At 52.6% G+C, this 12,863-nt stretch overlaps 4 protein-coding genes across 4 annotated transcripts; 1 reads left to right on the plus strand and 3 right to left on the minus strand.

The window, feature by feature from the left end:
* Positions 1-655: 655 nt before the first annotated feature.
* N7511_005999 (mannitol dehydrogenase family protein) lies at positions 656-2,161 on the minus strand (the record flags this gene model as incomplete). Its single annotated transcript, XM_057128376.1, has 1 exon — positions 656-2,161. The coding sequence occupies one exon, from the start codon at positions 2,159-2,161 to the stop codon at positions 656-658; it is 1,506 nt and encodes a 501-aa protein (XP_056982932.1).
* Positions 2,162-2,827: 666 nt separating this feature from the next.
* Positions 2,828-4,310, minus strand: mcsA (putative citrate synthase Cit1; the record flags this gene model as incomplete). Its single annotated transcript, XM_057128377.1, has 3 exons — positions 2,828-3,031; positions 3,080-4,219; positions 4,266-4,310. The coding sequence occupies 3 exons, from the start codon at positions 4,308-4,310 to the stop codon at positions 2,828-2,830; spliced, it is 1,389 nt and encodes a 462-aa protein (XP_056982933.1).
* A 1,204-nt stretch (positions 4,311-5,514) lies between these two features.
* On the plus strand, positions 5,515-8,916 carry N7511_006001 (putative mRNA-nucleus export ATPase (Elf1); the record flags this gene model as incomplete). Its single annotated transcript, XM_057128378.1, has 2 exons — positions 5,515-8,135; positions 8,190-8,916. 2 exons carry the CDS (start codon positions 5,515-5,517, stop codon positions 8,914-8,916), a joined length of 3,348 nt encoding a protein of 1,115 aa, XP_056982934.1.
* Positions 8,917-9,405: 489 nt separating this feature from the next.
* Positions 9,406-12,560, minus strand: N7511_006002 (beta-glucosidase; the record flags this gene model as incomplete). Its single annotated transcript, XM_057128379.1, has 3 exons — positions 9,406-11,813; positions 11,880-12,042; positions 12,105-12,560. 3 exons carry the CDS (start codon positions 12,558-12,560, stop codon positions 9,406-9,408), a joined length of 3,027 nt encoding a protein of 1,008 aa, XP_056982935.1.
* Between the last annotated feature and the right edge of the window lie 303 nt (positions 12,561-12,863).

Consider the following 12,863-nt stretch of genomic DNA (forward strand, 5'->3'; position numbering starts at 1 on the left):
AATCCTGGAATTGCAAGCGAGACCGAGGAATTTAGGAATGAGGCGTTGAAAGACAAGTTAGAAGACCAATGGATAGTGGTTCGTCACTCGGAAGGGTTCAAGTGCATAATGAAAACTTCAGATCCTATCAAGGTAGACATGTTTGAAGAGTCATCTTCTGCATCGTCGGTGTACGTGATCGAGATAGCCTGGGTTTCTGGTTTACTGCAGTTTTGCACCGAACAAATAAGCATTTTGCCAACAAGCCGGGGCTGTAAGCCGGACCTCCAGCCCTGAAGGCTTTGGAGGGCTGAGGATTGTGATATCACCCCTTGCATCAGAAGAAAACAGGCAATGGTAGACGACTTGACCTCTAGACTGCCAAATGGAACCCTAAAATATGTTCCCGCAGCATTCCAGTCTGCACCCTTGCAATCCTCTATGGTCTGGTTGACCTTGTCCTATGCCATATATGTGAAAGGTGGAAAGATTCGACTCGGAATGAATCCTGCCAGTGAACAAACAGTATGGAATATTATCCCAATCATCTATCTCTATATCTTACTTCTCTCGTAAATCACGCCCTCAGGACACATTCGTACACAACATGAAAATCCCAAAGTACTTAGTTCCAATACAACTTTTTTTCCCCAATTAGATCTTCCACGCTTTAAAATTAATCAACGTACTTGGGGAGCGTCTTCAGGATGCCATCCCGCGCAATGTCTTCCATGGCAGTGGTAATGGTCTCGATAAACCGCTGGTCGCGACGCAAGTCGTCACCAAACAGATTCTTAATGCTGAGAAGCTCGGAGGGGTTGGTACCTCCAGCCTTGGCCTTGGCCTGCAGTTCCTCGCGCATGGGGTCGTCGACTTGGAAAGTTTGGCCGTTGTCATCAACACCGTGCAAGTAGTGGAACCAAGCAGCGGCGACGAAACACAGGCGACGGAATGGTCCAGTCACCCAGATAGCCTCCGCAATAGAGGGCATAATGAATTGTGGGATCTTGCCCGAAGCATTGAGGGCAACGCGAGGCAGCTGGTCCATGATAGTGGGGTTGGAGAAGCGCTCAACAAGAGTTTTGCAATATTCATCAATGTCAACGCCTGGGATGTGGGGCAGCAGCGGCTTCACCTCTTCCTGCATCATCTGCCACACAAACTTAGAGAAGACTGAGTTTTCCATAACTTCATGGACGTATTTAAATCCAGCCAACTGGCCGGGGTATCCGATTGCGGAGTGGCTGCCGTTGAGCAGGCGCAGCTTGTGCTTCTCAAACTCCTCGACATCGTGCACATTATTGACAAGCTGAACACCGACTTTCTCGAATGGAGGGCGGCCATCGCAGAAGCAGTCCTCAATCACCCACTGCATGAAAGGCTCGGTGACAACGGGCCAAGAGTCCTCAATACCAAAGTTCTCGGCGAGGGACTTCTTATCGGCGGGCGAAGTCTGAGGTGTGATGCGGTCGACCATGGCATTGGGGAAGTGGCCCTTCTCGGAAATCCACTTGGCAAGTTCGGGGTTGCGCAAACGGGCAAACGACTCCAGCATGTGCCGTGTGATGGCACCGTTCTTCTGCATATTATCGCACGACATGACAGTGAAGGGCTTGAGGCCTTGCTGATGACGACGTGCGAGGGCAGCGTAGAGGAAACCGAAGGTTGTGCGGGGGTTCTTATCGTTGGCTGGGTTGAGATCGAACTGAATGTCGGGATTCTCGCTTTGGAGCTCGTGGGTGTTCTCGTTGTAATAGTAGCCGCTTTCGGTGATGGTGAGCGACACAATGTGTGTATCTGGATGGGCCATCTTGGCAATCACGGCCTCGCGGTCATCAGGAGCAAAGAGGTAGGAGTTGATGCTGCCGACCACGTTGGCAGTGCTGCCTTTGGCAGAACGCTCGATCACTGTGTATAGGTGGTCCTGCGAGCCCAAAGCGTCGCGCATAGCAACATCGAAGGGCTGCAAGCCAACACCACAGATCGCATAATCGTTCACGCCATGCTTCTCCATTAACTGGTGGACATAGACAGCCAGGTGAGCTCGGTGGAAGCCACCAATGCCGATATGGACGATTCCCTCCTTCACGGCATTGCCACGGGCATAGGTGGGAACCTTGACCTGGTCGCCGGCGGCGGAAATGTGGGAGAGGTTGGCACTGTTAAGCTTAAGGGGAGCCATTGTGATGAATGAGAAAAGAAAGAGATGCAAGGAATGAATTGAGCAGATGTAGCCAGTTTTGACCGCTCATCCGGAAACTGGTCAGCGAGGCGTATTACATCATGTGGGGACCTGGGGCGACCCACCGAGGCCAATGAGGCCGCTGAAGCGCGACGGAGCTGGCGAAGTGAAGTTGGTGATTCGATCGCGTTCGGCCTGTCACGTGGTTTCCGTCCGTTTCCAGGCAAGTCGAGGCCGATGACGGCCGTTGGTATATACTTCAATTGAAGGTGGGCCCCGAGATTGGATTGTACTGTTCAATAGTAGAATGTGGGAGGTATGGAAAGGAGTCTGTGAAAATTTAAAAAGGTCAGTTGACCAGCAGAAATGACTAGTCAGATTATAGCTATACGTACCGCTCCAAAGTATGTATGCACGCCCAGACTATAGTATATCGGTAGATCAGCCACGTTTGCAAGGAGCTTAAAATAGAACTATAGGGCTGTTGGACACAGGGAGTCAGAACTATGTACACCATGGTATAATTTTAAACTATGCAAGCAGCGGTCTAACCATCAAAAAGGTATAAACAAAATCATCTCGCTTGGCATGGAAATCATCAATTGAGTCAATACATGAAGAATGAGCATCAGGTGGCACCGGGCTACTAGGATGGCATTGATGCATTTATTTCTTAAGCAGACCCAAGAGGTTGATGCTCTTGGGACGCTCAATTGGCATGCCCAAAGCACGGTCCCAAATAAGTTGGACAAGGGGTCCAAGGGCACGGCTAACACCGAAGGTGACGGTATAGTATAGAGGCTGCTGGAAGCCATAGTGGTAGAAGAGAACACCACTGGCGGCGTCCACGTTAGGGTGGGGGTTCTTGGTCTATAAACTGTTAGCTCATGGATCCAGACGATGCTGGAACCGACATACCTTGCCGTGCTCGGTGAGCACCCCGGGTGCAATTTCAGAGTTCTTCTTGACCAATTGGAACACCGGGTTCGCCAAAACATCAGGGCGGGTGGCAGCAAAGTCCATCAACGCCTCGAAACGGGGGTCAGGTTTGCGCAGGACACCGTGACCATAGCCGGGAACCACACGGCCTGACTTCAGGGTATCCCAGAGGTAGGTGCGAACATCCTCGTCGCTGAACTTTGTGCCAATCTTTTCCTGCATGGCCATGACCCAGCGGAGGACCTCCTGGGCGGCCAGGCCGTGGAGGGGGCCGGCAAGACCTAGAAGTCCAGCACTGTAGCTCAAGAAGGGATCGCTGAGCGCACTTCCGACGAGGTGAGTCGCGTGGGCGGACACGTTGCCACCCTCGTGGTCCCCGTGCAGGGCCAAGTAAAGACGCAACAAGTCGTGGAAGTCCTCATTCTGCGAACCCCCCTTGCCCAACAGCTCTGCGAAATTGTATGACCAATCCTGAGCGGCATCTAGCTTTTGCGTGCCGACTGCATCAATTTCGTTCGGGCGGAAAACGAGGGCAGCCACTCGGGGAATCTTAGCCAGCAAGGAGATGCTGTCATCAAATGTCGGCTCCCAGTATTCCGCCTTGTTGATACCCTTCTCATAGGCCTTGGCAAATTTGGACTCGGTGTTCAAGGCGGCCACAGCAATTGACAGCTGGGTCATGGGATGCATGTTCGACGGGAAAGACTTGATCAGATCAAGAATGTGCTGTGGCAACTCAGACTTTTCGGCCAGCTCTCTCGAAAAGGCGCGAACTTGACTCGTGGAGGGCACCTGACCGGTCAACAGCAGCCAGAACATGGCCTCGGGAAGCATTTCAGTGCCCGAGGTACCCTTGGGCAATTCCTTCTGGCAATCCTTAATGGTCTTGCCGTGGAAGCGGATTCCCTCGTCAGGGTCCAGGACAGAGCCCTCCCAAAGCATCGCCTTGAGACCACGCATCCCACCAATGACATTGCCGATCTTGACCTCTCCGATCGACTCGTCACTCTGGGCCTTGACCTTCTGGAGCAGCTCTCGCTTCGCGGGGATGACCTCTTTCAGAGTAGTCTTCAGATCGGGCTCAGTGGCATAATTACGAGAAAAGATGGGCCGGGTCACCTACACTCCGTTAGAAAAGGTTCTTGAGCGTGGCCTCTCAACTCACCTGGGCGAACTTGGAGGCGTGGCGGGTGGATCTCCAGAGAGCCATTGTGTCTGATGGGTCCGGGGTATTTTTGTGGGGGCGGGAACGCGGGGGGGGGGGGGGGGGGGAAGAGATGAAGCTGGAAAAACACAGCAATTGAGGAATCCAAGGAGTGAAAAAGGAAGAGATGTAAGAGAACGCTAAATAGCCGAACTGATGCAGTGATCGGCCTATTTGGGGTCGGTTGAACGCGGATGAGGGGATGACAGGGGGGACAGTCAACCGAGGCCCGTGGCGGTTGCATGCGGCAGCTGCTGTGAATCGGCGGCTACCAAAATCACTGGTTTGGATATATCCGAGTATACCGGTATTGCACAGTACTGTAGGCTCATCTATGTCAATCGTCTGGTCTAAGATTGAGCTTCGGCGCATTTGGCCTTATCCTTTCCTTAGCACGGTAGTATGGGTATGGAACTCCAATTCAATATAGGTCCTCGGGGCTATTCCACCCGTTCTCTTCTCTGGTATTAGACAGATTTGATACGATAGTTGGGAAGAAATTCAATGCGACCCGCAAACACATAGGTAGAGCTAGATCATTTGACAATGATGCCCGGAAGCAATATATATTTGGGACCAATACCCTTGAAAGAGCTGAGTCCATGTCAGAGTAAAGCAAAGATATTCAGGAACTTGGGAAGTGTGACTACTCGCAATTAGAGGGTGGATTGGATAGTGAACTGAATTTTTTAGATGAATTGACGTATAACCAAGCTATGAACATCCATCCATCGATGGACATGAGGAGAGGGGAAACGAGAGCAAGGCAGAAACATCAGGCATCAACAACTGATGCCCTTATCTTCAGGTGTCAAGGCACCAATCTCTCAGGCAGAAACACATGACCAATGTGGTTAGCCGCTTTTGTCATCTGGCCCCGCGCCGCCCGCTGATTGGCTGACTCAGCATAACAAAAAAAAAATTCGGGTGGATCAGCAATCAAGCGGCGATAATCTTTCGTTCTTCACTCTCCCCTCTTCGTGTTTTTTTTTCTTTCTGTTTGGGTCTTTTGGGTGTCTGAGAATCGTCTTGTATAGATCCTGCGATTCTACCTGATCCTTGGCTCTCTGTTTGTGCGAGTTGCGCTCTGATCGCCCTTTGTGCCCTAGAGTTGCCCCTCTCACATCAAGGCCCCCCCCCCCCTTTCCTTTCGCCCCCTCGATATCCTTGATATCGACGCTTACCCTGTGAGCTTTTCATTTTTTGGACAATGCCACACACGGTGTCTCCCGAGACCATGCCGACCGTTGTCGCAAAGGGCCCCTCCGGCGTCCCCCCCACTACCGAAGAGATTTCGTCCCTCCTCAACACTATCTTCTCCGCCGAGTCCTCCCAGCAGTCCCTTGATGGCGCATATGCCTTGACCAACCTGCTCATTCAGAGCGTTGGATGCGCCGGTCTCCTGAACTACGACATTCTCGCCGAGACCAAAAAGGCCGCTGTCGATAAGAAGAATGGCTCCAAGCGTGAGAGTGCCATGCTTATCATCGGCGCCCTGTTCGAGCGCTTCCCTCGCGAGTTCCCCCTCAGCGAATATGTGTTCCTGATGCACGACGGTGGCATCTTCAACATTGCCTTGGATTCCCTGGCTGACAAGGGTGCCGTCGTGCGCGATGCTGCCCAGTACGCCATCGATGCTCTCTTCGGCGCTCTCAGCCCCGAGGCTATGGTCAACGCCCTGCTGCCTGCTCTGGAGAGCTACCTGAGCAAAGGCTCTGGTAAGTGGCAGGGTTTCGTTGGTGCATACCACCTCCTGGAGAAGATAGCCGTCAAGGCCCAACTTGGCAACGGCTCCAAGGACGAGGAGCGCCAAAAGGATCTGCTGCGCGATGCCATGGGCAAGACTCTTAAGGAGCTCATTCCTATTGTCGAGTCTGGCATGCATGACTTGAAGAGTGAAGTGACCAAGCAGTCCTGCAAGACGATGAACGCTCTCACCACCCTCCTGTCCAACGACGATGTCGCTCCCCGTATCCCCCTCCTGATCAAGACCATGGAGCAGCCCTCTGCCCAGACTCTCCAGAAGGCCATCCATGCCCTCTCTCAGACTACTTTCGTCGCCATTGTCACATCCCCTGTGTTGGCCATGCTCACCCCCCTTCTTGAGCGTTCCCTCAACACCCCCGCTACCCCCCAAGAAACCCTGCGCCAGACTGTCGTCGTCGTGGAGAACTTGACCAAGCTAGTTCACGACCCTATGGAAGCTCGCACTTTCCTTCCCAAGCTCCTGCCTGGCGTCAAGTCCATCAAGGACCGTGCCTCTCTCCCTGAGGTCCGTGAATTGTCGGCCCGCGCTCTCGATGTTATCGAGAAGGCTATGAGCGACAGCAATGTCGCCACTGGTTCCATCATGAAGATCACACCCGAGGAAGTCCTGGCTGTGTTGGATGCCAAGATCCAGGAACAGGGCGGCCTTGCTGGCTTCGGCGACGTGAAGCTGCAGGAGGCAGTCAAGTTCTTCATTGCCGGCATGATCCGTGAGGACGTCAACTGTCGCATGTATGACCGCATCCCAGCCTGCACTGCCCCTTACCTCCGTGGTCTCATTTCGGAGGAGAAGGCTACCGCCGTTGCTGCCGCCGTCGAGGCCCACTTCATTGCCGAAGACGAAATCAAGTACGGCAAGCCCGCTCCCGAAGACCCCAATGAGGTCGAGATTGTCAACGCCGACTTCTCGCTCGCTTACGGAGGTATGCTTCTGCTTTCTCACACCAAGCTGCGTTTGCTCAAGGGTCACCGTTACGGTCTTTGCGGCCGTAACGGTGCTGGAAAGTCCACCTTGATGCGCAGTATCGCCAACGACAAGCTTGAGGGTTTCCCTCCTCAGGATGAAGTGCGCACCTGCTTTGTTGAACACAACCAGGGTGAGGATGCCGACCTCAGCATTTTCGAGTATGTGTGCAAAGATCCCAAGATCGCCTCTCAAGGCAAGGAGCACATCGCCGAGGTTCTCATCGAGTTCGGCTTCACCGATGGCCCCGAGGGTCGTCAGTCCCAGCCCGTGGGCTCCCTGTCCGGTGGATGGAAGATGAAGCTGGCTCTCGCCCGTGCTATGCTCCAAAAGGCAGATGTCCTCTTGCTGGACGAACCTACTAACCACTTGGACGTGGCCAACGTCAAATGGTTGCAGGAGTACCTCAAGAAGCACACCAACATCACCAGTCTGATCGTCAGTCACGACTCTGGATTCCTCGATGAGGTCTGCACAGATATCTACCACTACGAGGGCAAGAAGCTCGTTTCCTACAAGGGTAATCTTGCCGACTTTGTCAAGGTTAAGCCTGAGGGCAAGAGTTACTACACCCTGTCTGCCTCCAACGTGCAGTTCAAGTTCCCTCCTCCCGGAATTTTGTCTGGTATCAAGTCCCAGACCCGTGCCATTCTTCGTATGAGCAATGTCTCTTTCACCTATCCCGGTGCCCCCAAGCCATCTCTGCACGATGCCTCGCTGTCACTCACCCTTTCCTCCCGTGTGGCTATCATCGGAGGTAACGGTGCTGGAAAGTCCACCTTCATCAAGATTCTCACTGGTGAGACCATTCCCCAGGGCGGCAAGGTTGAGAAGCATCCCAACCTGCGTATTGGTTACATCAAGCAGCACGCTCTTGAGCACGTTGAGATGCACTTGGAGAAGACTCCTAGCCAGTACCTCCAGTGGCGTTATGCCAACGGTGATGACCGTGAAGTGTTCCTCAAGCAGACCCGTATCTTGACTGAAGCCGACAAGGCGCAGCTCGAGAAGCACATTGACTTGGGCGACGGTCGCGGCCCCAAGCGTATCGAGGCCCTGATTGGTCGTCAGAAGTGGAAGAAGTCCTTCCAGTACGAGGTGTAAGTTAACCTTTGTCGCGCCTTTTGACATATCCTTACTAATCTCTTTCACAGCAAATGGGTTGGTCTTCTCCCCAAGAACAACACCATGATCTCTCGCGAGACCTTGTTGGAGCTCGGCTTCTTCAAGATGGTCCAGGAGTTTGATGATCACGAGGCTTCGCGTGAAGGTCTCGGTTTCCGTGTTCTGGACCCTAAGACCATTTCCAAGCACTTCGAGGACATCGGTATGGACCCCGAGATCGCCAACCACAACGAGATCTCTGGTCTGTCTGGTGGTCAGAAGGTCAAGGTCGTACTCGCTGGTGCCATGTGGAACAACCCTCACTTGCTGGTCCTGGACGAGCCGACTAACTTCTTGGATCGTGACTCCCTGGGTGGTCTGGCTGTTGCCATTCGTGACTTCAAGGGTGGTGTCGTTATGATTTCTCACAACGAAGAGTTCGTGGGTGCTCTCTGCCCCGAGCAGTTGCACATTGCCGACGGACGTGTCGTCAGCCGTACCAACAACGCCATCAGCTTGGACCGCTTCGAGGATAGCACCCCCAATACTCCCTCTGCTCCTGGCACCCCTGCCACTGGCTCCGCTACTACCAGCGCTGCCCCCTCTGCTGTCAACTCTGGCGATGAAGGCGAACTTAAGTTCCGCGCCAAGAAGAAGAAGAAGATGACCCGTGCCCAGATGAAGGATCGTGAGGCTCGCCGCCGTCTTCGTCACATCGAATGGTTGAACTCCCCCAAGGGCACCCCCAAGCCAGTGGATACCGACGACGAGGCCTGAACGCGCCTCACAGAGCATTATGATTCGTTATCGCAAGGGACTGGCTATTTTCAGCCCTTCTCTTGCATCATGAGCACCATGTTAATGTTTTGGTCTGCATTGGTTCTGATAGATGGTGTTTTGGCGTTTTATTTGTTTCAGTTGATCTACCTGTTTTGTTCCTGGCATAGATTTAGTTGTATAGCCTTCGCCAGTGTTGTACATGTGTTCCAGATAGACACTTCAGTGCATGTGCATCTACCATGCGAAGCAAAAGTTCTGTCTACTCCTTTCAACATCCGATTATTCGCTTTTTCTCCGTGTAGAGTTCTGATTTTATAATAAATTAAGTGGTTTAATGTCTGCCTCTTTCAATATCTGATCTAAACCAGAATTCAATGCAAAGTTTTGAGGTGAAATTCGAAGTGAAATATGATACTCAAAAAGCGCTAAAATGTGCATGGTTTTAGTGACATGAGATTATGGAGGTGACCTTTTAGTCCTGCTCTATTAAAATTCGACGACAAGCGGCAAATCCTTCGAGCTTCGCCCAACCCAGATACGGAACTTGCCCTCGGTGGGAAGGATCCAGTTCTGAGAACGAACACTCCAGTAGCTGAGATCCTTTCGAGTTAGTGTCATTTTGATGGTCGTCGTCTCCCCAGGCTGCAACAGGATCTTCTCAAAGTTGCGGAGCACTCGCTCTGGAAACTCGATTGTTTCACGCGACCAGCCAAGCCCGCGGTGTTCGGCGACATCTTCTGGGAATGAGACGTACACCTGCACCACATCTTGCCCGGGTCGGGTACCAGTGTTAGTTACTTCGACGGAGAGTTCAAGCATGGGCTTGTAGAGAGAGGGGTTTCCGCCTGGTCCGCCACCTGCAGAGGAGAGTTTCTGACGTGTATCGTATCCATCTGGATAGGGATATGGGCCAGGATTGGCTCCGTCGGTAGTTTCAATGTACGGGTAGATGTATTTGCGAAGAATGCGGAAATCCTGCGGGAACAGGGCACTGAAGGGATGGGGTGGTCTGTTGTCATATGTAGGTGGTTCAACTTCGTTTTTTGGTCTTTTGGATGGGTGCTGCGTCTTCTTCTGCAGCTTTTCGATGCTGACGGCAGTGTAGTCAAAGGTTGTATATGATAGACCAAAGCCGAACTCAAAACGCGGAGTGATGTTGTATCGGTCGAAATAACGATAATCGATGTAAAGACCCTGGCTGAGATTGACTTGTGGAACAGCAGGGTCCTCAGTCTCATACAGCACTTGAGCTGCTGGACCGTAGTCCTCTAAGCTTCGGCCAATGGTGTAGGGAAGTCGACCACTAGCATCAACGTCGCCAAAAAGCACATCTACCAGAGCATTTCCGCTCTCCTGGCCGGGTAGATTGGCATAAAGTACGGCGTGGACGCCAGGAAGGTCAATCCAAGACTCCATCACAACGGGTCCAATCGAATGAACAACGACGACGGTTCGACCTTGGCCACCTCCACAGTGTTCGGCAACCCCTTCCACAAGTTCAGTGCCATTTTTCTGCAGGAAAAGATCATTGCGATCCGCATCAATGCCATCACTACGGATGAAGCCTTCTCCTCCATCTGCATTCACGAAAACCAAACAGAGGTCTTGATCCGTCAAGTCCTGCGATCCAACGTTGTTCGACAAGTAGCCTTGAAGATCAACTGTGTCCTTCGACCATACAGACTGCAATGCCTCCCATGGACTCACCAGGTACGGGAATTCCACAGCACCACTGCCCCAACCTGAAGCCAACGTTCCTTGATTACAACCACGATCCGCACAAGCATTTGGGCCTTTTCCAGGGCCTGCGTCCTCACCATAAACACCAACCCTGTATTTTCCAGCAGCGCCAGTCATCTGCCGTGAGAGTGGGAGGGTGTTGTCAACGTTCTTCAAAAGTACAGTACCTTCTGCAGCAACCTGACGAGCGATAATAGAATGGGCATTCGCGCCACTGCCTTGTGCATCGACGAATCTGTTCACCACTCCGGTGGCATCATTGTCCGGGGAGCCTTCATGTAGACGGCCGATTTTCTCCTGGGTCCAGGAGGAAAAGTTTGGACCCCCATTTTCATCTGGTTGAGGTCGCTCCCACGAATCTTGTCGGAAATGGTACCAAGATGCCACGATTCGAGTTACCATGTCATTCAATCGTTCCATGGGGACCGACGTATTCAGCACCGCGCGAGACAATTCACCTCCCCAGAGGGGAATGCCATCAGTCCAGTGTAAGCCGTCTCCAGGCATACTCATGTCCAGGCCTGCGATGGCACTGTTGACACCCGAACGCTGCGCGAGCCAGTCTGACTGGACAAACCCCTGGAATCCCATTTCATCTTTGAGGATTCCATTGATCAATTTACTATTTTCGCACGCATAAGTGTTGTTGACCATCTGGTACGAACACATAATGCTAGCAACATCAGCACGTACACTCTCGGCAAAAGGCCACGCAAAGACCTCATGGAGTGCGCGGTCATCAATGTTTGAGGAGAGAGCCGTTGGAGTGCCCCATTCGAATGCTTGGCGATAGTGCTCCTGCTCGTTGCCAACAAAGTGTTTGGCCGTGGCCATCACTCCATTCCGCTGGATACCACGGATGGTTTCCGCCGCAGCTACTCCTTGAAGAACAGGGTCCGATCCAAAGGCCTCCCAATTGCGACCTCCTGCAGGCATCATCCCGAGTGGGCCCATGGCAGGGCCGAGGATGACGTTCACACCCTTCAGCCGCGCTTCTTTTCCGAGAGCAAAACCACGAGCTCGCATGAGTTCGCGATTCCATGTCGCACCTGTTGTGATACCTGCAGGGAATGCAGTGATGTTGTGTGCAAATCTAAGACCGAGTGGACCGTCCTGGAGACAAAGAGAAGGGAAACCGACGAGTTGAGCAGGTCCTACAAGCAGAAAAACTCGGAATCAGCGTGTGCTATTTTGATAGAACATGGTAGATTGTGCCTTACCAGTATTTCCAACACATAGTCCCATCTGCCATCCTGTGCCAGTAGTGATGTTCACCTTTTCAGGAAGAGACATTCGGCGGACCATTTCCTGTGCCTTGACATAGCTTTCCTTCCATTCTGCGCTTGTTCCACCGAGGGGGGTAGGGTACCAGGGGACCGTTTGCTATAAACCGGATTGTAAGACAGCTTCTCATGGCAAATCATGGCAAAGTAAGGAGCACGTACGGTTTCACTGACTGCTACGCCCGACGAAGACCACGGAAAGCCTCTAATCGACAGCCATACCGTCAATATTGCGAGTATAAGAAACACCACAACGTTCCACCATGATTGCAAACGAAATAGGGATCTCCAATTGAAGCCCTTGGGTTCCTCTTCGCGATCATTCTTCAGTAACAAGCCCTTGTCCGCTGGGCCACCCCAATCGTCGCTCAGGGCCAGAGATGTTCTGGGCGAGTCCCCCTCCAAGTCTGTGTCGAAGGAATCCGAAAGTGGTGTGCGATCCTCGCCTAGAAACTGCTCAATCCGTTTTGAGACATCGCGTTCGCTCTCGGGGACATCGATCGTGGGAGTTGGGTCGGTTGATTTCGAGCTCGAGGGTTGCGGATCTTGTTTCAAGGGGAGCAATTTCAAATTGGACTCGGTCTCGACCGACTCATCGCCAGTGGATGGGGTGTACATCTCATGGGATCAGTACTCCGTATCCGTCCTTTCGGTTGATTTCTGCTTGGGACGTGCTGCGACGCGTACTTGCAGCCTTGTTAGAGGACTTGACTAGTGAGGGTGAGACTGTGGCATGTGGGGAAGCTATTCACTCTTCCATGAGTCTGCAGAATCCCCAGTGAAGCATCAACGTCAGGTTGATGCTCCCGCAAAAAAGGGACGGTCACCTGACCTTATCAGATGTCAACATCGGAGCTGTGAAGGGAATTTGAGGTCGACTTGGACATGATTGATTGACCACTCCAGCTTTCACCCGAGCAC

Source organism: Penicillium nucicola (genome assembly GCF_028828085.1).
Source record: "Penicillium nucicola strain IBT 29836 chromosome Unknown utg000006l, whole genome shotgun sequence".
NCBI classification, from domain to species: domain Eukaryota; kingdom Fungi; phylum Ascomycota; class Eurotiomycetes; order Eurotiales; family Aspergillaceae; genus Penicillium; species Penicillium nucicola.